Source organism: Grus americana, chromosome 1, assembly GCF_028858705.1.
Source record: "Grus americana isolate bGruAme1 chromosome 1, bGruAme1.mat, whole genome shotgun sequence".
NCBI lineage: Eukaryota > Metazoa > Chordata > Aves > Gruiformes > Gruidae > Grus > Grus americana.
In genome coordinates this window covers 87486259-87512596 of record NC_072852.1, presented here as the reverse complement: position 1 = coordinate 87512596, position 26338 = coordinate 87486259, and the positions used below count along the sequence as shown (strand labels likewise).

The window sequence follows — 26338 nt, the reverse complement described above, 5'->3', positions numbered from 1 at the left end:
TCCCAGCATATGAGAGCCTTGCCTGCTGCGTTCTTATTAGAACACGATTCTACAGACCACCCCAAACTAATCTCTTCCTGTAGTTGTTAAGGGGTGGCATCCACACACCAGATGCAGGGTTCAGCTTCTGCTCCATAAGACGCAGGAAGCCCAATGATGTGATGAACTGTAATACTGACACCTTCATGAGATCTGCATACCAAAACTGCTCTCTCACACACCAAAGCCACATCAGCCACTGGTACACTGTGTGTCCCCTTATCTGAGATCAACCCTAGCACTGACAAAGATGTCTCTGGAGTTGGTTAATTAGGTCAAACACAGAGTAAAGCCTCTAAACAAGGCATTTTCCTCACAGCTTAGAAATGACTAGCCATAGTGCTCTTTGGCCTAGGAGGAATGCAGTAAGGCAAGACCTGTTTTTTTCACAACTGTAACAACTCAGTTTCTTTTTCTCATAGCCATCCCACATTGTACCAGTGTCTTTATGAGAGCACTGGAAAATTTCACTGCTACAAACAGAGTTTGCAGAGGACAGAGACTAAGTAATCCTAATTTGGATATGACAACAGTACCTGAAGGGGGCCTACAGGGAAGATGGAGAGGGAGTGTTTATCAGGCAGTGTAGTGATAGGACAAGGGGTAATGGCTTTAAACTAAAAGACAGTAGATTTAGATTAGGAGTTAGGAAAAAATTCTTCACTGTGAGGGTGGTGAGGCACTGGAACAGGTTGCCCAGAGAAGCTGTGGATGCTCCTCCCTGGAAGTGTTCAAGGCCAGGCTGGATGGTGCTTTGGGCAACCTGGTCTAGTGGAGGGTGTCCCTGCCCATGGCAGGGGGGTTGGAACTAGATGATCTTTAAGGTCCCTTCCAACCCAAACCATTCTATGATTCTGTGATTCTAACACAAGATGGTGTCACTGTTGCAGCAATAATATGGTCCTTCAGCAGAGGACCATCAAGATAATTAGCAGACTAGAGAAATGACACACTATGAGAGGGTTAGAGACCCGGATACGTTCAGCGTTACAAAGAGACTGTGTAAGGGGACATCTAAACGCTGCCTACAACAGTTTAACAGGTGGATATAGAAAAGAGGAAGCCAAATCCTACTCAAAGATGCGTAGTGACAGGACAAAAGGCAACTGTCACAAGGTAAAACATAAAAAATTTTTATTAGATATCAGAGCATTGGTTTTTACCATGCCATGGTCAAATACTGTAAAAGGTTGGTCCAGGTGGTTATGGAATCTACCTTTGATGTTCCAAATTTGACTGGTTAAGTAATTGAGCCATCTAATCTGATCTCACCTGCTATGAAGAGAGGGTTAGACTAGATGACCTCCAGAGGTGCCTTTCAACTTAAATTATTCTATGACTCTATAATAAGCCTAGACATCCACCCACTCTGTAGAAGAAAATAGTTCCAGCTTAGCTGCTCCTAAACACGTTTCCATTTTAGCTCCACTACAAAATGTAGTTTAGGAGCCCCCGTTAAAAAGTCTGATTAGTCCACAATAAAAATATTTATTATTCTTCAAGGCAAAAAAACAAACTTCAGTCTTATCAGACACCCAAGCAAAATTCTGGAAAACATATTAAAACAGACTTACTGCAATAAAGGGGGCAGGATATTACAGTCCAATACATAGTCTCTGCACATAGTGCTGTCTCCAGCAATGTTGCCAAGAGCCCATACTGCCTGCAATGAAAAACAGAACAGTAATTGCTTTCATTCTCACAATTCAGCCACTTCAGTGTATGTATTAGAGTGGGAGATACTCTGTTCTCACTGTTAGATCCTGGACAATATACAAAAGAGGAATGAATGCATTCTGGTTTGAGTATATATATATATATATATATGTCCAAGCTTATTATACAATTCAGGAATATTTACAGAGATCTAAGACGAATACCAAAACAGCCAACATGTATGTCTCCAAAGACTTTGCAGGCAGACATAACCTTGCCCTGTCCATAGTATAGGAGATGAGCTTATCTTCTCAGGCTTAGTAACGTACTAATTCTACTTTCCTCCGGGTTCAGGGTTGGTTCAAGTCCAGACGGTTCATAGCACAGGTCAAGCAAGTTTGTATCTACCCAAAAATGTTTGTGTAGAACAGCCCATATTAGTATTTCCTAAGAAGCCATAAAAGCATGCTTTGTTTACATAGTCATATTAAGAATGCTGACACCCAGTAAGATGAAAATAAGACTCTAAATACAAGATAAACCAATATTCAGAATCAAAGATTTCAGATGGGCATTGGCATATAACTTTTAAGAGAAAATTATACAAGACAGAACCAGCATTGCTTCTTAGACATATGCATGACAAAAATGCAAGGACAGGTATTTTCTCCCTTGGACACGAATACTACTATAACCCTTCATTTTGAGAATAAAAGACCTAAAACACCAGAAGATAATCAAAGCAGCATGAAATCCATCTTCTGTAATATGATGAGAAATAAAGATTTAATTGGTTTTGATTTATATGTTTGGGTCAAGTGGTGGTTTTGATATCACTCTCCATTAGTATGAGAGCTATAACTGAAAGAAATTAAAAGTCTATACGAAGTTGTATTGGGTTTGCGTGGCAAGGTCTTGGTAGTGAGGGGGAGCTACAGGGGTGGCTTTCTGTGAGAAGCTGCTAGAAGATTCCCCCATGTCTGACAGAGCCAATGCCAGCCGGCTCCAAGACAGACCCACTGCTGGCCAAGGCCAAGCCCATCAGCAAAGGTGGTAGTGCCTCTCGGATAACAGAGTTAGGAAGGAGGTGGGGGGAAGGGACACACACATCAGGAGCAATTACAGGCAGAGAAAGGAGTGAGAAGGTGTGAGAGAAACAGCTCTGCAGACACCAAGGTCAGTGCAGAAGGAGGGGGAGGAGGTGCTCCAGGCACCAGAGCAGAGATTCCCCTGCAGCCCCTAAAGAAGACCATGGTGAGGCAGGCTGTCCCCCTGCAGCCCATGGAGGACCCCACACCAGAGCAGATGGATGCACCTAAAGGAGGCTGTGACCCCATGGGAAGCCCGTGCTGGAGCAGGCTCCTGGCAAGACCTGTGTCCCCATGGAGAGAGGAGCCCACGCTGGAGCAGGTTTTCTGGCAGGACTTGTGACCCTGTGGGGGACCCACACTGGAGCAGTCTGTTCCTGAAGGTCTGCACCCCATGGAAGGGACCCACACTGGAGCAGTGCGTGAAGAACTGCAGCCCATGGGAAGGACTCACGTTGGAGAAGTTGGTGGAGGACTGTCTCCCATGGGAGGGACCCCATGCTGGAGCAGGGGAAGAGTGTGAGGAGTCCTCCCCCTGAGGAGGAAGGAGCAGCAGAGACAACATGTGATGAACTGACCACAACCCCCATTCCCCGTCCCTGGTTAGGGGGAGGAGGCAGAGAAACTGGGAGTGAAGTTGAGCCTGGGAAGAAGGGAAGGGTGGGGGGACGTGTTTTAAGATTTAGGGTTTATTTCTCATTATCCTACTCTGATTTGATTGGTAATAAATTAAATTAATTTTCCTGAGTTGAGTCTAGCTTGCCTGTGACAGTAATTGGTGAGTCATCTCTCCCTGTCCTTATCTTAACCCACGAGCCTTTTGTTATATTTTCTCCCCCTGTGCAGCTGAGGAGGGGAGTGACAGAGCAGCTTTGGTGGGCACCTGGTCTCCAGCCTGGGTCCACCCACCACACCCACTTAGCACAAAGAATGGCTTACTAAACACAGCCTTCAGTATTTCTTTTTCTCTTCATCCTTTACTATATGGTTGTAGGACTAGCTTCTGGCCCATCTGCCCTGAACATGTAGTTATATTTTCTGTATTTTCCTGTATTTTTGTAATTTGTTACAAACGTAGGAAGAGTTGCTTACAAATAATAATCCTCACAGTACTACTGTGAGGGAAGAATCATCATTTTAGAAGGGAGAAAATTATGGCCAAATATCTTCCAGTTTCAGAAATCCAGCTTGAGAAGCTCAGATCTGCTCAAAACACAGACGAAAGTCACTTGCAAAAATGCTGAGTTGTCCTCAAATACAAAACTAAATGCAAACATTTCACATTGAGGATTCAGAAAACACAAAGCTAGTATCACTGTACTGAAAACTGAAATAAGCAAACTGTCCAGCATCAGACACTAAGCAGTAGATAGATTTATCTCAGAAACCTGCAACTGCCTTAATCGTAAGCATCTTTTTCTCTGTCCTTCATTCACTACAATGTGCTCCAAGTTTAACAAACAGGGCCACAGTGTGACAAATAAAAGCCTCCTTTACTACCCACTGATTTGTTACCAGGGCAACAATCTGTACATACACTAAATAAGATGAGAGTCATCTGGAAAAATACTATGCAATCGTGTACTAATGCTATCCTGTATTGCAGAGGTACAAAAGCTAATGTTTAAGTGCTTAACGCTTTTAATTTTTGTTTTAATAGATATTATGGTGAAGTGTTTGGTGGTTGGTTTTTTTTAAAGCTGTCAGAAAAAACAGATTTTTTTTTTTTTTTTTTATGTTGGCCTGCTTTAAACCCAAAGTCAGCTGTGAGCAGGGCTGCAACTCTAGACCTGCAGCACCATGGAAAGGTGTAGGTAACACTTTGCAGTGGTACATTTTCCTTTACTACAGCTTACTACAGAGCAATTCGTAACTGGTATTTAAGACTTACTGGTAACAAAGACATCATGGATTCAGCACCTGAATTTCATAGAAAAATATTTTCCAGTGATTATAACCCACTCTGCCTGCAATCTGAACTTTAACATGTCAGCGGTTTATTAGGAGGCAGAGGGGGAAGAAGACAGATAAACTACTTAACTGTGGCCCCTAAACTCTTCTGTTAATTCATACATCTTAAGGCTGAAGGCTGCACAACTCATTCTAAACAGGTTCGCTCTTCCCACCTGCTCTCTGAACATCTGCAGGGATGGTAACAACAACCTAATAAAAAAACCAAGTCAGCTCTTGCACAGAAGATCATGAGCAGCAAAAAAAATGGAGTAGCCCTTACCACATCAATGCACCAATCATACTGCAGGAACAGCACTGTTTAAGTGATGGTCGAATTTGGAAAGTAATGCCACCAGTTTCAACCCCAAAAAACCCAAACTCTAAAAAGCATCACATAGCTAAGTCCAGATGGATTTTCACATGGGCAGAACATGGCATCTATCTGCCATTTTGGCATGCTCCCTAGCACGCTTCTAGTTTCTGCAACAACAGACTCATTTCCTCAAAGAAAGCTAAAAAAATGGACAAAAAAACCCCTTATTTCCTCTAATATAATTTTCTCAAGCACCTGAATTAAGTTTCTCTTAAAATATTTTCCAAAATAATTCAGCCTGAAATAAGCCATTGAAATTGGAAAGTTGCAGAGTGGAAGAACTGGAAAGCTATAAGCAACTAGAAAAAAAAAATCTGTCTTGTGGAAAATGTTAGGCAACCTTAAGTACAGGTGGTACATTCTGAGCCAGCTATAAGAAAGAAAGGCAAGTTACACAAAGCAATCCAATGCTTATGAGTCGGGACTCCTCCAGTCATGCATCTCAATACAGCCAAATGCAAGGTCAGACATCTAGGAACAGAGAATAGAGGTCACACTTGCAGGATGGAGAACTGAACCCTGGATGCCAGTGACTCTGAAAAGAACAATGGATCATATTGGATAATCAGCTTAACCTGAGCTCACAGCCAGCTTCTGTGGTAAAGCGTCCACAAAGACATCTTGGATATTTACACACCAAAGTATCAAAGAGAAATGAAAATGAGATATTATTTCTGCAAACAGCATTGCTGGAACAGCACTACTGGAATATCCAGTGCTTGTAATTTCACCACCACAAAAAGATATTGAAACAAAGAAATATTCAGAAAAGGGTCACCAGAAAAAAAAAAAAAAACACAAACACAAAGCCAACCACCACAGAAATACCCTCATAATGAGAATTCAGAGCTTAATTTCATTTGCTCAAGAAAAGCTTAAGTTACAGAGGAAAAAACCAGAGAGTTTACTCTTACTAATTGAGTAGACAATGAAACAAAAGCAAATACCTGGACCCAAAGCTAGTCAAATTTGTATGGTAAAGGTACATACTTTCAATTCAGGATTAAGATTAACTGAAAATCTATTTGTTAACATGATTAATATTTCATCATCCCAAGTCTTCAAAGCAAGATTATATGTTTGAAATACATCCTTGTTCAAACACAAGTTATGGACCTCATGCAGAAATTACTGAGTCAAATGTTTGGTCTGTGCTTTACACTGATCCCTTTGGGCCTTAAAGAACATTAACCTACTCTAAGGAACATAGAGAACAAACTATCATTTTCTCTGCAGAGGACAAACTATAATTTCCACTCATGCTTTATCTTCAGGAGAAACAAGCATGAACTTTCCATCTCTAAAGCAATTTTTTTAAACAAGGCTTCTTGAATTCCTCAATACACAGAAAAATATTAACCCATTAGAGATCAAAATGCATTACCCCATTGGCTGTGGTTAAATATATCACTTCCAGGAAAAGAAAAATACAAAGCTTGCTTAGACATCTTAAGACATACTAGGTAAAAAGGCACTCTTGTGCAAAACTGCCAAACACCACATTTCCTCTGAAGGCTTTCTTACAGGATAGCCTTGTTCCTTTTTGGGGAAGGAAAAAACCCGCACAAACGAAAAAGAAAACGGGGAAAAAAGACAAGAAGGGGAAAAAAGACAAGAAGGGGAAAAAAGACAAGAAAACCACCACCAACCTCCCAAACCACCACATAAACACACAAAAACCTTAACACCACTCTTAATCTTTACCTGTTCCTGTACGTCTTCAAACTCCGAACTAAGCAGCTCTATGAAGATGGGGACGGCTCCTGCTTGGATCACTATTCGAGTCTGAAGGGAATTTCCCGAGGCAATATTTGTCAGCACCCATGCAGCTTCAAACTGGAAAACCAAATACAAATGAAAGTTTACTAGGAGCCTTCTGCACCACACAAAAAATGAAGACTAAATGTCTTTTAAAGACAGAAAGAATTGGTGTAGGGAAAGCATGAGATATTACTAATTAACACAGACAATTTGCAAAGGAAGACTCAAAATCAAAATTTGCAGACATTCCTTATGAGAGCAAGATCAGGTTTTCTGTGGCTTTTCAAATATTTTTTGTTATGCAATTATATTACCTTTGGTCTGTTCTACTGCCTTTGCTTACAGGCTAAGAACCTATACAGAAAAAATTAGTCTTCCCAGAAGACATCTGATACCTGCATTCACTGAATCAGCAATGATATTCCTGAAGATCCCTGAAGAGACATTGATTGACAAAACTTGATGGATATACAGCAAACAAAAGCCATTAAAAAAAAAAAAGGAAAGGGGATTTCCAAAAAACCCTTTGTGATCACAATCCTGCAACTACAGCAAAGTACTTCTCTCCAACTCTGGTGATCAGTACTGCTGCCAAGAGTTATTAGTGTATGATGTTTTTATTCAAGACTTGAAGTAAAACTGAGATCCTGAATTAACACTTCACATCTTTTTATTTAACTGTTTTTATAATTTATTTTTCTTTTAATCTCAATGTGTGAAAGCATTAACTTTTTAAGCTGAAATGCAAATTTTAACACTACCTGATACAGACCTCAGAAAATATAGCTTCTAGAAATCTAAACTTTGGTAGATTTCTGCATGCTTTTCAGTCCAAAAATGGTTACACTACACTAGCAAATTTAAATCCTATCAGATACATCCAGAATCCAGACAACAAAAAGACTGCTAAAAGTTGAATGAAAAGGCAAAAATGAATGAACAATAAAAATGGTAAGTCGTATGCTATAAATGACCGATTTCGACATTACTAATGAAGTTTATTAAACTGATGTTGATCCAGCAGTATTCCAATGAGAATCCCGATATACCTTCCAAGACTAGCTATCTCTGAAGAGTAGCAAGGAATTGTATTTAGGATTTAATCACAAAAGCAACTCCTGCTAAGGAGACGCACAGAATCCTGAAATGGGCCTGAAATAAGAACAATTAAGCCTAGTCTTGTAAGGCTTTTAATTTTTAAGTGTCAATAATTCCATTTTAAAAATACAATTAATCCTGCCCTTTTGACCAACTAAAGGAGAAAGTATGTTCTGGTAAGATGCAATCAGGATAAACAATTCCAAAATACATCATTGTAATACACAAAGAGTACAGGCTGCAATAAAGCAGAAACACATGTCAAAACTGTAAGACACATCATTAATGAACTAGAAGCAAAACGTTCAGGCCAGAGCTTAAAGCCAACATAAAATGTACTTGCTTTCCTGTAATTTTACTTTCCCTGAAGTATCCAGTGTTTTGTGATACAGTGTAACAAGATTATTAGTCATCTTTCAACTACAGAGGTTTCTTACTCATATTTTAGAACTTGTCCTTTGGCTTCCTAATGGATGCCACCAGGTTAGACTATTTACAACTCAGATTCACATTCTCTCCAGTCATATACCCATAACAGAGAAGAAACACTATGTATAAACAGATTAATCAAATTTAAGACCAAATAGCAGGTACTTCTCCTTGCTCAATCCTGCACTTCAACTATTTATAAAATAAGTTTTGATTATGAGCTAGTCATAAGATCTCCCCATCTTCTGTGGAACGAAGTTCTGTTAAACTGAGCTCTTCTCAACATCTACCTAGAGGTAAGGGCGAATTAGATGATGCCCTTGTGTGAGCACCACTTAACATTTCAGATGGTATGAGTTACAGAAAGGTTAGCTGAGTAACAGCTTCTCCTCCTCTCCACTGTGGACATCTGATGCTCCAGGATGTATAAACTAAGGAACAGCCACGTGCAAACAGCAAAGGACAGAAAAACAAAATACTTTATGATAATTAAAGTTAATTGACAGGAAGAAAACCTCATCCAAGGGATGATCTTTATATCTGTTTGGTACTGTTCTTTTTTTATTATTTGTCTCTCCATCTCAGAAAGATTTTGCAAATGAGACAAATTTACTGGTTTGCATATGCTTTAAGTGATCATGGAGAAGAGGGAAGCTTTTTTAAGTCTTGAAATCGCTTGAGCAAAAAATGGAGAGAGGAATTCCAGACAAATTACACCTTCCTACCACTGATACTAGAAGTTCAGTTTTTCAAGAAAAATGGAGCATAAAGTCACATAAAGTTCCACGTTCAGTAGCATGGAAGAGTTTCCACATTCAATCCAGCATACAAGTAGCTACTGAGAAAAAAAAATTCAGTGTGTCCAGAATGAATTGAAAATAATTTCCTTCTACAGCTAGGCTAGAGTCAGGAATGCCTAGAATAGGAAGCCCAAAAATCTATGCTTGTGCCAAGGAACACTTTTGAAAACACTGACAGAGTAAAAACAAATATTAAAGTGAGGTCAGGAAGAACTTCCTAACTGATCACAGAAAAAAAAAAATATGCAGACCCTGAGTTGCCAAGCAGGCAGACAGATTTGGCAAGATGAAGGAAAAATAACCAGTTGGAATGGAGTATCAAGTACTTGGGTTTTTATTTTCAATACTTCATTACAAACTCTTTAGGATAAGCTTAGAAGTTTCAGCTTTGACTGATTTTTGCTATTTCCATGTAAAAATCAATACAATGTATGTTATACCAGTAAGGTCATGAGAATTTGATTCAACATACAATAGCTTTCAAAGTTTTTTTAAATCAGAGATGTATCTGCATTTGATGAATTATCCTCTACCCTTATTTTCCCTTCCTATTTAAGTATCTCCTTCAAATATTAGAAGCTTGTTTCCCTTTATCTGCTTGTTTTAGGCTTCCATGCTAGAGGCCCTATAAGTAATAAAAGGCATTCAAATTTTTTTTTTTTATATCAGATCGCTTACAGACTTTCCGCTGGAGTTGCAAACCAATGAACTGGCTTACATCTGATACTCTTAGTTACTGTCCACAGACTCCTCAAAAGTAGCTAACAGACTTTTGGAATTCTGCAGTTGTCAATTTGAAAAGTAATTCCCTAATATGCAAGAAAAAAAAGTATCAATTTTTTACATATCACCACTCACCAAAATCTGGATTTCACATAGCATTAATAAACTTGTTGCCTTATGCATTTTGAAAGAACATTGATTCTAATCTATATATTGTATTTAATGCTTACCTGTGAACATTTTTTTTTTTTTTACTAGATGGTAAATTTTCTTTCACTTTCTACCAGGCCAGAAGAACGAACTCTGACCAGAAAAAAGGACAGCTGGAAATAAGACAAAGCTCCAAGAAGCAAGTCCACATAAATTTAGCCCCACTGTAGCAGACACAATTTAGTTTTTCAAACCAAACCAAGCGAATTCTAAGGCTTCTATGTTTATCATTGTGAATTGTAATTCTAATTCCAAGGTTTTTTTAATTTAATCAAAAATCTAAGTCATAATTATAAAGACTTAAAACTGTTTCCAATTAGTACAAAAAACCCCTAGAGTTTAATAGCTTTTCATTTGTCAAGGTCCACATTTCCAATTTTGTTTTTGTTACATGAGAAAGTTAGCATGAAGACCCCATCCTAGCCATCACACAATACAATTCAGAGGTCTTGCTAGAAGCCCTGAAGGTAAAACAGCTTTTTTCATCCTAGTAAAGAAAAAAAGAGGAAGTACAGCTAAATAAGCAAACCACTGATTTTTTTTTTTTCTAATTTGCATCACCAAATGTTTTCATAATATAGGAAGATAGATATATGTATACCTGTAATGTACAGTTTTCTTTTCGTTTGAGGAACTCCACAAACCTGGCCACCACTCCTGGTGTGCTTATGACTTCATCTATTGGGGGATTTGGTTCTATTTAAAATAAAAAGTAAAGTTAGATGCATTCATTTCTTTGTAGGGAAACTCTCAAATTACTGCATCAAAATCATCATAGAATCACAGAGTGGTTTGGGTTGGAAGGGACCTTAAAGATCATCTAGTTCCAACCCCCCTGCCATGGGCAGGGACACCCTCCACTAGACCAGGTTGCCCAAAGCCCCATCCAACCTGGCCTTGAATGCTTCCAGGAATGGGGCCTCCACAACCTCTCTGGGCAACCTGTTCCAGTGCCTCACCACCCTCACAGTAAAGAAAGTCTTATATCCAGTGATGTACTGACTCGTCTTTTCTGAGAACATGTTCTTTTTCTACAATACTGCTTTACCTTTACTAAAAGGCAATGGGTTCTTATCTGTCACCATAAGATGACTCTGGCTTGAATTTTGAGGTAATGAAGTGTCATGATTGAAAACAATAATGCACTCAGGCAGACCAATTTCACAGGAGCAGTTCTGTGAAGTCGCTCTGGCATGCACACACGCAGAGCTCAACTTCAGTAAATTAGCATACTGGAGCCATAGAGACACTGCCTACAATATTTAAACTTACATTAAGAGCAGACATCACATCTGCATCACTTAGTAGTTTTACAGATTTCAAGAACAGAAATGACTATACACCTAGCTGACATTTTGCAAAACAGAGCTTCATATAGAAATTTCTGTACAAAACTCAATCTTCATTGCTGTCAAAGTAAAAACATATGCCAGGGACCCTTCTACATTTTTCTCCAAGTAATTTCAGCTCCTTACCTTTAGAAAGAAGCTTTCGGAATTTCTGGGTGGCTGAAAGCTGCTGTTCTGGGCTATTGGAGAAAATCATCTCAATCATATCAGAAGTGATGACTGCACTCTAGGATTCCAGAAAGAGTGATAGAGAACAAGAGGGAAAAGAAAATCTGAGATCAGTGGTAAAAAGAATACAACATTTGCTAAACTGGTATTAAGTTTCTCTCTCATTGAGTAAAAACCTAGGTAAGACCATTATGGACAACAAATGAGTCATCATACAGGTACATCTACATAAGCACCATCATTCTTTAAGTGTAGTCTTCTGTGAAAGCCAAAATTCAAATGTTACTTAAACTATGGCAAGAAAATCACTCTTCAGAACCTCTCACCAGTATTCTCTCCCCTTTTTTAACATCTCTCCTCCTCTAAAATAAACGTAAAATTGTCAGCTTCAACAAAAGGTAGTTTAAAATGGAACAGCAATTACAGTTATGCAAGCATACCACTTTAATTATGCTATTGTTTAGACTTCTGCAATGTGTACATTTTGAGTCATTCTCTTACACCAAAATGTACAGGACTTGTCATTTTTAGAGGAGTTGACAAACCTAATGCTTGTCATCATAATCAAATAGAGTATTAAATTTTCCATAACACTGATAATTTCCACTAATACAGCTAAATTAAATCAGCGACCTTTCTTATGCCAGCTAAAATCTGACATTCTGTTCATCACACATGTAAATCCATGTAAAGAAGCATAACGAAAGTCAGATTTTTTTTTTGTTCTACTTCTTCTGATTTAAAACCTCAGACAGATCTGATCCAAACCCTTAGATACATAGGGAGACAGATGACAGTGCTGAAAATACTTAAGCTTTGTCTGTAATAGCTAAGAGCTCCAACTTTTAAGACCCAGAAATTAATGATATCTAAAATAGTGAACTGTATAATGGTAATACCTATCTCAATTAGATAGGCTCCTTGCCTTGCTTTTTAACCATCTTCATTTCATATAAGAAATCCTCTCTGTTACAACTTGAATCCCTTACCATTTTTCTTTTCAGGGACAGAACTGAGGTAGAAAAACAGGGAGAAAGAAAAGCCTAACTTCCACTAAAAGGTTCTTCTGTTGGATGAAATTCCAACTTGGATTGGAGTTCAAGGACATGTGCAGATAGCTAGGTCTAGCTGTGTTTCCAACACCCTGGCTAAAAATTGTGTCACTTGAAAGTTTGCTAACAGAAATTTCCACCTAGCTCCTTTTTTATCTTTGTAAATTGCAATAACACATTGCCTGGGTTGAATTTTCATGTTTCAGACATTATGAATTTCAGATTTAAAAACCGCAACAACTCTGGGCAACAGTTGATAAAATCACCCATAATGGTCAACATCAAAACCAGGAAGTAATCAGCCTGCCTGGAACAATGACATTTTATTTAATTTTCTTGAAAGCATATCCACTGAGCAACCACTCACTCAATCCACAACATTTCTTTCTCATGTATTCTGTTCTCTGTTCACTGAGACAAGCATTTAAGAGCTGTCCATAAGCTCTTTGAATGCTGTTTTTCACATTTTTCTGGAATTCCACTCCCCTCAAGTCAGTGCACAACAGGTCTGCTCAGTTTCAACAAGCACTGTATTCTTTCTCATCACTTACAGAAGTCATCTCCATGTTGTTCATCTGAGCCTCATGGAAGCCACCATCTGACATCACTTCCTCCTCCGCTTCTTCCTCAGCTGTTGCAACATTTCGGCGTTTAAACAACTAAAGAGAGAAAGTATTTAATATATATTATATACCCAGTATCTACACAGCACATCACGTTAGGCTGCAATAAAAATGACATATGCTATCACCTGAAAGAAGCTAGTATTACTGGCTACAGGACTGCTGACAGTAAACGGAGAAAGTTTAGTCATGGAGTAAATGAAAACAGTAATGTGCTAGAATACTGGTTCCAAACATTTCTGGAAAATCCTCACCGATATTCCCTTTTCTTCACCGTTCCACTCCACTAACAAGCTATCTCTAGCTTCCAGACAACTGCTTTCTTGCAACCAAGTGGCAGAGGATGGTGGGGCTCAAAGACCTGAAAAATTGCTGTGTATAACAGACCTTTGTAGAACACCTGCAAAGGCTGGGGTAATTGAGTTACTGTGGCAAAGAGAGAGCTTTGGAGGATGATCACATGGGAATGGTCTAAAGAAATTATACTGAGATGAACAGAATTTGGTTGCTACCACTTAGAGAAGGTACCCAGTTTGATAAGTCATGACAAGAGCTAGAGAGGCTACAGTTTCTCCCCTTAATCCAGCTGTCTCCTTGGAAGAAACACTAGCAATAACAAGATGGGTTTGGGAGTGCTGCTTGGCCTGTTGAGTTCAGGAAACAAGACTCCAGCATTGAACCATGTCAGATTTGCACCACTGCTGACAGGCAAGACAAACAGACCTGCTGTTACTCTTCTCTCCAGAGAAATGGGGAGGGAACAATATGCAAAACTGCTAAGTCTATACCAACCTGAGGTCAGTGATAGGCATCCTTGTGGAATGCTATTCCTTCTAAGCTACTGTATGATGCGCCCACTCAAGCTCAACAGACGTGCTCAAATACAATCTTAAACCAAAATTTATACGTTGGCAAGTTATGCGAAAATTCAGAGGCTTGAGGTTGTTTTTGTGGGGTTGTTCAGCTTAAAAAAAAACACAACAAAAAACCCACCAAAAAAAACCCAAACAAAAAGCTTCATTTCCAAGCATTTTTCTCAATTATCTTGCTTAAAACATATACTAAATCCACTACTCAAGAAAACAGCCTTATGGGCATAAACATAGCATGAACTTTTGTAAATTCATAAATTAAATGAAACTTAGAGACAGAAAACTGAGAAGAATCAGGTTAACAAATTATTTCTTCCCTCAGGAAAATCATTACTGCAACTAATAAGGACTTGGTCAGACCTTCTCCTCCTCCTATTCCAGCTGCAACGTTTCCTTCCATTTCACCCCAGCTTGCCACTCTTTGAACAGAGATTAAAGCCACCACAACTCAGGCAGCAGGAAAAAAAAGGAAAATGAAACCACCCACAAAAAACACATCCTTAAACCAAAACCAAAACAGGAATTCCTCAATCACTTTCAGTGCAAGCTCAGCTAGCTTTGTTCAAATCATCTTTAAGCTGCTCTGGCCAATTCACTTCTTGAGTGAATGAGAAGCGCTCACTCAAGTTTTGTACTACCTGCAGAAGAGCCAATAAAGTCTGCAAGTGACTCTGATTTCAGGCTATATATGAATCTGGCAGGGCAGGAACAACTAAGAAGAGGCTTGGGAGAAGCCAAGAGCTAGAGACAGTGCAAGACAAGGCTGTTTAAGGACTGGTTACAGTTACCACAGCTGTGGTACAGTACCTGTTCCTCTCTCTTTTGCTTCCGTAGCTGAAGACCCTCTTCTTCCCGCCTGCGACGCATCTCATCAGGGTTTAGAGATTTGTTCTTGTAGCTCTTCAGTCGGAAATTCTCTTTTCCTGAGGTCGTCATGATTCCTTTATAATACAATTAAAAAGAGAAGTCAGAAAAAAGTTACTCTTCAACAACACATCATTTTAAATTCTGCCTCCATCTCTTAATCTCTGCAGCCATGCACTTCCAGCCACTGTCTCACTGTATCCCATCACATAACTTCCAGTAACTTAGAAGGTGTAAAGCAAAATTTCACGGAATTGTCACTTCAGTGTGCCAGTTCTTCACATCAGACTGACAAACTTTTATTTTATTCTCTGAGGCTGCAAGACATGAGTAAGTAAAATATTTTATTAAGAAAGAACTAAAGATCTGTAAGGCAGAGTATACAGCCTAGGCTAAAAAGAAAATTGCACTAATAAATCTTAACATTTCTCCACACAGGGAATTAGTCAAATTAATTATATTCCCCTGTCTTCACTCAGAAGTGAAGGGGTCTTAGCAGCTTTTTAGCTTAATTCACTTTGCAAGTCAGTACAGGGGCTTTTTTACACTCCAAATCCACATTTTAAATTAATTCAACACAGCTTTGTATTCCTTCTATCCAGACAAGACCTACAAGAAAAATGCAATGGAGAGAGAAATTTTAGGTGAGGATGGTTTAACCACTGAAAATGCTCACTCCTGCAAAGAAAGCAGTGCTATTCTCCTCCTGCCCACCCCCAGCCTCTAACCCTGCCACTGTTTATGCAGAAGGGCCTTTTTTTGGTCTGTAATTTCCAAGTAGTGTCTTAGTAACTCTGGATAAGCATTTCTATCTACCTGTGATGATTTTCACATGTACAATGCTGTGCTTCAGAGTTACTTAGCTATAAAACTGCGTGGAAAGATCTCACCCTCTAATCAATAGGTTGCGGATCAGGTCTTTACTCTCAGTGTTCCATTCTGCTGCTACTTCTCTCCTTACATCCCCCCCTTTAAATCAAAAAAGGTTGGAAACAAAATTCTAAACATCTCAGTATTTCCGTGCGTCTTCATACAGATGCAGAATCTCCAATACGTTGTAAATATCTGCAAGTTTGATACAAAATTTAGGAAACTATGCTATATAAGAAGTTACTCTACAAGGCTTTTAAAGGTCTCTTTCAAATGTCCTAACATGATGTATTAAACATACTACCTACCTCAGACTCCGTAAGCACAGAATCACCAGGTGATAAATGATCTCCTGTGCACTTTTTACTTTAAAATAGAGCAACACAAGTGTATACAGACTCTCAGCAGCTTAGGTTTCCTATTTAAAATGCATCAAACATATAATTGAGTCTACTCTAACCTCCTCTTCTTTCAGTTAGCACAGAGTTTTAAAAGATTTAAAAAAAAAAAAAAGATACCCAAATGTGCTTCTTATTAGACCCTCTTCTTAAGTTGCTGCTACTTGTACCTGACAACCATTTATCAGAATTCTGATGATCAGCACTGACTTTCACAGAAGACATTTTGGGCACCACTTCAAGCATTAATGTATTCTGCCAATTGAGATTTAAAAAACTGTTAAGGGACATAAAACTACTGTATTCAAAATCAGTCACAGATTGCACTGAAAGCAACATAAAAAATAATACTACATTAGTTGTTACAGTCATCCAAGGATGTTTTCTATAGATGTCCTTTTCCATTTTTCAGGATGTAGCCTTTCCCCCAGACTAAACAACAGAGGCAAAACAACTTCAATTTGCCTCTCACTTGTCTCCAGCAGCTTTGCTGTGGCTTAACTGAAAATCTTGCAATGGTCACTTTAAATTCACCCATGGTAATTTCTTCACAGCAAATAGTAAACCCTGGATCTTCTCTGCGCTATTACAATTAATACTACTTCTGGTGAAAATCAGTGGTGGTTGTCATGGAAATGTTCTACCCATCTTTTCTTTCCTAATGATAGCATAGTATTTTCCATTTTTTGATACTCCTGTCCATAGATAAAAACCTCTGGCAACCCGGTGAGGAGTTTTCATGGTGTATTCTTTGGGTCTTTATGCAGCACTACTCAAACCCCATATGACACTTTCTCCTCCTCAGTTTGGCTGCCATAAAAAAAAATTATTTTTAGTAAAATTAAAAACTCCATCTATTCCTCAATGTCTGCATTTCACTAAGGCAATTATGATCCCCAAATTTTTTGCAGATCAAGACAAGTACCCTACCAAACGTGGATGTGTTCTAAGCACACATTACTACAAGAAAGGAAAAGTACTGCATTTCTCCTTGCTCATCAAGTCAAAGAAATTCAGAGGCACTAGGAAACACAGAGTCACTTACTGCAATGACCTACCTTGTCCCAAGCAATTATCTGGATAGGAACAAAAATTAACTCCTTGCCTTCTTAAATCAGCTATCACTGTCACTAGACTTAAGGGCTTTGCTAGAAGGAATGCCATGTGACTAATACTCTTGGATATTCCACGTGTCAGAGGTCTCCAAATGCAAAAATAAAGGCCTTGCAAATCAAGACCTGCATAACAGTATATATAAGCAAGATGACTGAAACTAAGATTACCATACACACTGCTGATACTAAAGACTGAGACAAACTTTCCTTCTTTGGAATTAGAGGCGGGAATAAGAAAAAAAAAATATTTCAGAAGTGTAGATCTACAAGAATTCTACCTTCCAAAGGAAATATATCAGAAGAGGAAGACTTGAAAATTAAAGCAGACAAGGAGACTGAAAAGAAACAGTGTGATAAAAAAAGTTATATTGAAGATCCATGATCTGACACACTACATTTCCTAACAGAGGCAGTTTGTCAGAAGGAAAGGGCTCACTGGAGGCACACTTGTGAGCTCAACTGTACTGTCAAACTGCCATCTCTCCTTTAGATTGCAGGCAGATAGATAGTGAAAAGATACGAGAGGCACTGTTGGCCCTGAAAGGACAATCCATGTTGGAAATGGCACTGTCAAAACAGAACTCCAAGCAGTGAGAGAAGCTGGAATTAATCAAGGTAAGAAATGGTTCAGCTATACTACAAAACCTTTACGGAGATTTTTGTGTGCTTGTTGGCTCTGCCACAGGACTCTACCTCCTAGAGAATTAAAGCTTCCTCACTATCATGCTTCTTGACATCACACCAAATACCTACAGCATAACCTGGACAGCTGTTTGAGTAATTCACTGACCTCTGATTAAAGGATGCATCATCTTCTGACACTTTTAGTGAGAGATTAGAAAACTCATCCAATTAAAAAAAAAAATACTACCCTGAAAGCAGCACTTGGTCATTCATTACTCTCATCAACACAGTCCCTACAAATCCAACATTTTTGCCACAAATGTGTTTGGTTTTTTCCCCATGAAGTGTAGATTTTTGAAAGTCCTTCTAATTTGCTTTTTCAAAGGTATAAGGCAACAGGGTCAGGATGCTAACAGAAGTATTTAAATCTTGTGGAAATAAAAACTGTCAGCTTTCTTGGAGGTGACAGACAATGAAAGGTCTTCATAATAAAACCATGAATAATATATTGCGTAGAATGATAAAAATATCACCTGGCATTAATGCTATTTCCCTGGGAAAAATTTCTAGAGCAACATTCTACATCTGCCATCGTCCTAGAGAGATGAAAACACATCCACCAAGTCTCTACACTGTTGACAGTGTTATCTGAGGAAAAAAGAAAATACAGAAAATCAGCAAACTGACTTCTCTCTCCACTGCCAGCTCCTGTTGTTCGAAAAACTGGTTCAATCAGATAAACATTTTGGTGAGGCTGTATCTGCTTCTTTTGCAAAATTATTTGACAAAGCATACTGGATTATAGGGGTCTATGGAAACGCCCATCAGTAGAAACATCCGTATCACCTGAGGGACAGGGGTGTTACTTTCTAATTTCCAATGTCTTCAGACTCTTGTAAAGCTTGGGACATCTAGAGGAAAGGACATTAATCATCTCAACTACAAAAAGCTATTGTTCAAGCACAACACAGCCTATTTCTAAAACCTTTGCTTAATTTTCCCTAGTTGTAAAATTGGAATGGGAAACATGTCTCACAGGCACTATAAAATTAAGAGTTACATTATTTGTAAAGACCTACAAAGCAAGTTTTGCTGATGATATATCAAAACCTAGCACTAACACGGAAACAAAATGATCATGTGAATTTCATTTTCCATGGCTGGGGAAAGTTGCAGCAGCAGGCACCAGGAATGAGAGACTTTGGCTTAGGTAGAATAGCAGGGACTCATATTCCTAGGGCAACCATCACACAAGAATGGAGGAGGAGAAACAGAACCACCACGTTCTGCTATCCAAAAGGCCAGAATATTAAAGGAGCTTCAAATGTAACATAAGAGTTGTAGCTAAAAATGGATAGCATATATAGCCTTGAAAAAGGGTTCAGACTTTTAGGTACCTTCTGACAAAAACTGGAAGTAGCAAGGGGACTTTCTTCGTGGAATTGCTGCCCATCTCTGTATCTTTCAAATCTGCTTTTTTTTGCAGGCTTCGTAGTCTCTCAGGTTTTTTTCTATGCCCAGTAGCCGGCCTTGATTGACAATTATTTCTGTTTATCACCTTTATAAGCACGTGAAATAGCAAAGCAAGTATTAATCCACTTAATCTATGGCAAATTCAACGTGTTCTAGTTCTTTGGTCATTTGGACTTCTACTTGCCTCAAACAAGGCCAATCTTAAAATTTACAACAATTAATACAAGGCCTGAAAAGACATAAAATTTTACACAGTATGGAACATGAAAGCATAGACTAATTAAGTTCAATATTGATTGTTTTTCTAATACAGAAGACATGCTTAAAAGCAAACAAAGGAAGAAAATAGACTGCATTATCTGAACAATGCTGAGGACACCTGATGTCAGGTTTGTAGGGATGTCACATTTCAACAATATGATCTCATCTTCCACAAAAAAGGGGCAGAAAATGCATTTAAAATAAAAATAAACAATAATTACATCAAAAGTTTGTTGGGTTTTGGGTTCCCCTCCCTCAAAATTACTTATCTTGAAGGGCCAATTGATCACACTCCCAGGTAACATCCAGAAAAATTTTCTGTGCTCACAAAAATTAGGGTGGGGGGTTTTTTGGGTTGTTTTTTTTGTTGTTTTTTTTTTTTAAGAGAAATGCCTAAAGTCAGGCCAACACCAACTAGCCAGGCCCTGATCTTACTTTTTTATACAAAAAAAACCAAACACACAGGAACAAAAGAGAAAAAAAACACCCAAAAAACCAAGGAAGCATACTTCTGGTTGAAGGGGGAAAAAAAAAAAAAAACACAGCACAAAAAACCCCACTAACAAAATTACTCAACTCTTGACGCTGTCTCAAAAACTGATCTGGCACATCAGCCTGTAGTCCTAGTTACGTGCACTGACAGACGTGTAACTGGTCACTTAAATCAATCTTTAAAAGTTTACAGGTTATGTTTTGGGGTTTCTTTTGAAAAAACACCACTGAAAAAAATCAAATAGTAATACATTTACAACATTTATTGGAAAACATTTTGGGAGGGGGAAATAAAAATCAATACAAGATTATACACTGTCTATCTAGCACTCACTATATATTTACTATCACCAAGGTACTTCCAAGATGTTTTAAGTTCCTTTTTTTTTTAAAGGTCCATTTTGATTTGAGGTATACCTTTCAAGGTTCTAGAAAGCTTTTAACTTGAGCAAGAGTGAAAAAAAACCAACTCTCAAAGCCAGTTCAACTTAAAAGGAAAACAAATTCATTAACTGAGCCTTTCTGATTTGAGTTACAAACACAAAATTCTTTACTGCATTCAAAGTCACTGCAGTGCAATAAATCTGTTTAAACGAAAAAAACAAAACAAAACTAACTGCCCTGATTTCTATAACCCCACAGTCCACAATCAACCTGAAACCAAAAAGTTCCCACAAGTTGTAAAACAAAGCATCTAGTGATGGGGAATTAAACTTTTCACCCACACAGGATTATACTAACATTTAAAAAAAAACAACAACCAACTTCACTTCAACGTGCCCATCTACACAAAAAAAACCAAAAGTGATTATTCCTGTGTGCCAAACTAAAATGTAATCTGTTTTTCTTTTAAAGCAGAGATCCATTTGTATTTTTACTAAGATTACAGAACATCTTCCCTGCATTTACAGAAGAAGCTGACACACAATGTATTTTTTGTAAAGCCATATCTAAAAATTGGACCATTTGAAAAACAAGACATCTCTCATTTGAGTCATCATCTGTCAGGAAAAAAAAATCATCCTAAAGTTTCTAACATCCTAACATGCCCTAAACATTCTTTACAAGAGAATGAGGGCACAACTTTCAGCATTTCATATCATGAAAATAAATCCTAGATACTTTAAAACAATTTAGGTTAAAAATAAACTTAGCTATTAAGTTGACTTCATGGTTTCAAGCAACTTTTGTTTGGGGTTGCAAGTGCCAGAAGGCACTGAAACCAAACCTACCTCATACCTCCCCTGATGACAAATTTGCCTTCAACAAATTTATTGGTTGCTATGACTCAGCATTATAGAAGATTTGTGTGCAAAAGCACAAAATAACAGTAAGTCAAAATTCTACTGATTTCATACTAGCTTTGGACATCAGCAACCAAGACAGTCACACAATACTGATGTATCAGCCACATCAAGCAAAAACCAAGAACTTTAAAGCCTGATGATGCTGACTCTGCCTCCCTCATCCCATTTACACCTAGTACTCCTCCTACCAAAAGCTCTCAAATCCAACACTCAGCACATTCACAAAACCACCTTTTTTCTCCTTTCTGATCATTTTGCAATACAAAAAAAAAAGGTAAAACAAGAAGACATAGGCAGTTAAAGTGCTTATCATGTGGAAACTATACAAAGGAGTCCTGCATCTTTTAAGAGGCAATCTCATCCTGCTTCAGACAAAAACCACATCACAACAATCTAATACTAATCACAGCATTATTATCTGACTTTACTTAAAGGTAAGTTGTGGTTTGTGTGCCACCAAAAGGTGGTTTGTTTGCCAAAATGACATTTTCATGTATCAACAAGTGAATTTTCTTTTAAGTATCACCTTGGCACTAGATTGGGTAGGCTTACAATGCCTTGTCTGGAGATAAATACATTCAGGATGTTTAGCCACAGGATATTTATTTCTAAAATCAGCATATCACTTATGTATAATTTCAACTTTATGCCCAGACTGGGGGGGGGAAAAAAAGAAAAAAAAAATCTGTGTGTGTCAAACTCCCTGGAAAGCAGTCTGAACTACCAAATAAAAATAGAAAAAGAGAACATAATTACTCTAGATCATAAGGAAGCTTTCAGCAGCTGGTGACTAGCTAAATCTTACATCTTATGGCATAACTCTGAAAATTCAGACTCTATTACTCTCTACATACATCCATGAACACAGTCATATTTCTTTCAATTCTAATGCTTTTAGCTTCTGCCTCCTCATGACACTAAGCATTAATTATGTTTCAAGAACGTATTCACTTTATCCCAATTTAAAATTTCTTCTATGTCACTGAACTCCATTTACTCCTGCCTTACATGAATGGATCAACAGAAGTGATAATGCGATGTCCAATCTACTACTACTTCCTACCACTTTTTTCATATCCTCCAGCTACTAACATCTTTTTTTAAACCAATTCTGGTGAAAGAATATTTACTGTCACCTGCCTTAGACTACCTCTACTTTTTATCCTCAAAATGAATTATTAAACCTGCACAACATTTAATGCAGGTTGAGACATTCATGAAGTAGCATAATACAATTTCCAACTCTACTGTTCTAGAGATTTTATATTTAGCAGAGGTTTTCACTCCGTGTTTTGTTTCAACTCACTTTTGCTGTTTTTGCAGAGTTCCTCTACCTTCTTCAAAATAATTTGAAAGTACTGTTATTTCTACAGGCCTTGTATCCTACTGCTGGCATTTTGTATTTTTGAAAACCCCACATTAATTCTTGGAAATAATATAGAGCAGTTTAATCCATTACTTGCTTAACAGACTTCAAAAACTGTAGCAGACTAAGGATGGATTTTTTTTTCCTTCAGAGCAGAAAAAAAACTGACTTTCTATCATATTGCTGCCCCTTATCTCTGCAATTCACATCAGCATTTTTTCATGAGTATCATTATAATATTTAAACAAGGACTTCCATTAGGCTTTAGTCCCTAAGTATGAAGCTGGATAATTTTCACATCAGTTCAACTCCCACCCTTGTCTGAAAAAAAGAGGTGGTCTGGTCTTTCTAACTTGTTTGTCAGTTACATCATTCCGGAACCTCCTGTTTAGATATTTCAGCCATTCACAACATTTCATCAAGTGATTAATTCCTTTAACATCAGTTTTTCTTGTCTTGCTCTTAGCCTACTAGGCTGCCTCACACCCCAATTCCCTTTGGCCTTCAGAAGTATTTAAACAAATCTATTAAATGCAGCTATTTGCTGCTGCTCGTCTATTTCCCCTTATGTTTTCAATTTACATTAAAATCCCTACCCCTAATTCACATCATCTTTTTTTTTAAATCTGCTATATTTTATGCTTTTTCACATTGACTTGATTTTGATTTTTCTGGAGGGCACTGTTTTACATCCATTAACCTCTCACCTCTTGCCACAGTTATGTTTCCCAACCTAGCAACCTCTTTAGCGTTGCCTTTTGTGTTCTTAATGATATAACCCCCCCATTTTGTCCCCTCCAGGACTTGTAAAACACTTCAGAAGAAAAATTCCAAAATATCATGGAGAAAGAGACAGACAGAAAGATATCAAAGCAAGCCTGCCAGAGACAGGGCAGTCTAAAACAAAACATACCATTCTGTTCACTTTAGCTTATTCAACAGAAGGGGGGGGGGGGGGGGGAAGAGCACTGTATTGAAACACTGAAGTTGAAATAAGACTATCAAACAATCTGGTTAAATAAACATTTACACTTAAAAGTCTCTATAAAGAACCTTTCAAAAACTGCTACAATGTCCGACTGTAGTACTGTTAGTTCTCACAGTGTCTTTGGTCAGTGCTGATGCCTTTCCCTTTTTGAATGGACTAAATTGCGACTTCTCCAGGAACCAGCACTCGGCTGAATATACAGGACCACATAAGCAAGCCAGGTCTGAAGACATGAGACAGAGAACATAACATCAAGAGAAAAAAAAATTTAAAAAAAAAATGAATGGATGGCACACTGACAGTAAAAGGTAAACAACTTGGTACAGTGTTGGAATGAGAGATGGGATGTGACAAAGATTCCGTTTAGAAGTTTTAGAGGGGGGTGTAGAAATCCCACCCACCCAAACCAGCCATGTTTCTTGGAAGTGAAGCATCATCATTTGAAAGATTATGACAAGGGAACTCATTCTGAGAAAAACCACTACCTCTCACGTCATCTTATGTTACCATGCCTCAAGCTACTCTTCATTTTCCCTGCACCTATGGGTATGTCTACAGGGTAATTAAAAGGTGCAACCACAGTTCAAGTAGAAACAAACTTGTCTTGAATGAGCTAGTTCACACGTCAATCCATGTGGTAATGGTGCAGAGAGAACAACATAGAAGTTACAATAAAAACAAGGACAGATACACCAAAGACTAGTTTGAGTCAAACTATTAATTTACAGAATGTTCTATTAACTATTCTATTCTATTAATTGCCACAGGTACATAGAAAATAGCTTTACAATAACTAGTTTCTAAGAATAAAATTGTAATCCCATTTCTGGATAGCCCACAGACATATCCCAACTTTGTTAAGTCTTTCATTAAGATTAAGCAGTCAGAATAAAAAATACACCAGCGAACAAAAAATCCAGAGAAACGGCAGCTTGAATAAAGGATAAAGGGTCTATTAAACATAACCATTCAACACCATTTGGGAATTTTGCAGAAACAGCAGCCCAGTATTTTCACAGCTCATGACATATCTTTTCAGCCTGGAGTTTCAGTTTTCATGAAACGCCCTCAAGAGGCAAAGCTTAAAATTATCATTACATGTATTCTTGTACCAGCAATACAAATTTAAAGATTATGAATGGGACGAGTTTCTGCCGGTTATAAGGTCTCCGGAGACATGACAATTAGAAACGGCCACCGTGGCTATTAGAGACAGCACAAACGCTTCATCACATGAAGGTAGTCAAAGAGATAATATTGTGGCTGGGATAACGTGAGGCTATGATGTGATGATTGCAGCGAGGAGGTATAGCTTTTGTAAGATTAACTAAGATCCCGGGGGGGTTCGGGGGGGAAGGAAACGTACAAGCTTGGAAGACGCAGGAGAAAGTTTTCCTTCCCCTCCCCCTCGAGCTGAGGCGCTGCCTCTCCTCACACCCCGTCCCGCCAGAGAACGACGCGGCCGGTCCTGCCGGCACGCGTCAGCACCGGGGAAGCCCGTCCTTGTGGCACGGACTTACCCGACTCCCCACAGCCGCCTCACCGACTTCTAAGGCCCCAGAGCGCGGTGCTTCCGCGGAGGGCAGCCCGCCACCGGCACAAGCCCCGCCGCACCACCAGCCACGCGGGGACTGCCAGGGCAGGACCGGACCGGCGCCCTCCCGCTTCCCGGGAGCCCCCTCTTCTCCCGCTTCCCGGACGGGCGGGCGGCACGGAGCTGGCGGGAGGCGACCGGCCCCAGCCCACGCGCGCGGCTCCCGCCGCGCCGGCCGGCCCCGCCCCGCCCGCGCGGCCCCTGCCTGTTGCACGCGCGCAGGGCAGGGACTCCCGCAGCCGGCGGCACCCGCAGCCCGGGCCGAGGCGCCCCGCACCATCGCCGACCCCCCGCGGGGACCCGTCCCTCCTCCCGCGCCCGGCCTTGCTCACCGCCCGGCTGCCGTTATCCACCCCCCTCCGCCAGCTCGGCGCGCCGCGGGTCCGACAACAGGGCTCCCCCCTCCCGGCGGCGCGGACGGCGGCGCTCTCCCCCTCCACCCCCCGTACCTGCTGCCGGCGCGGCCCGGCCCGGCCCCGCGCTGTCTCCTCTCGGGCCCGAGGCGCGCGAGCGCCGCTCCCTCCCTACCTGCCTGCCCAGCGCTGGCTGGCGACAGCAGTGCGCACGCGCTCAGCGAGCTGCGTAGCTTCCGGCCTTACCGCAGCGCCCTCTGGGAGGGAAAGCCCTTCCCAGCGGCACCGCGGCCGGACCAGGCGAGGCGACCCCGACCGGCGGCGGCAGCGGCCACCCCTCGCGCAGCAGCGGCGCCCTCCTCAGGACAGTGACGCCTGCGGGCCGCAGCCCCGGAGAAGACTACGTCTCCCGGCATGCAGCGCGCGTCCCGCGCAGCCG

General features: G+C 39.7%; 1 protein-coding gene across 12 annotated transcripts in view; it reads right to left on the bottom strand.

The window, feature by feature from the left end:
* The window catches only part of KPNA1 (karyopherin subunit alpha 1), a 62820-nt gene extending 36686 nt beyond the window's left edge, over positions 1 to 26134 (bottom strand). For 9 of the 12 annotated variants that reach the window (XR_008576161.1, XR_008576174.1, XR_008576182.1 and 6 more), the window contains exons 1-7: positions 18599 to 18713; positions 15002 to 15135; positions 13251 to 13358; positions 11606 to 11705; positions 10732 to 10826; positions 6814 to 6945; positions 1614 to 1702 (exon numbers count right to left, since the gene is read on the bottom strand). Coding sequence is in view for 4 of the 12 variants with exons in the window: in XM_054818794.1 (XP_054674769.1) it covers positions 1614 to 1702; positions 6814 to 6945; positions 10732 to 10826; positions 11606 to 11705; positions 13251 to 13358; positions 15002 to 15135; positions 18599 to 18605 (665 nt within the window). In the remaining 8 variants the exon portion in view is untranslated. Of the gene's footprint in view, positions 1 to 1613; positions 1703 to 6813; positions 6946 to 10731; positions 10827 to 11605; positions 11706 to 13250; positions 13359 to 15001; positions 15136 to 18598; positions 18715 to 19462; positions 19624 to 25995 lie in introns of those variants that run through there. The other 3 variants (XM_054818796.1, XM_054818795.1, XM_054818769.1) reach the window with 3 other exon arrangements.
* Positions 26135 to 26338: the final 204 nt, after the last annotated feature.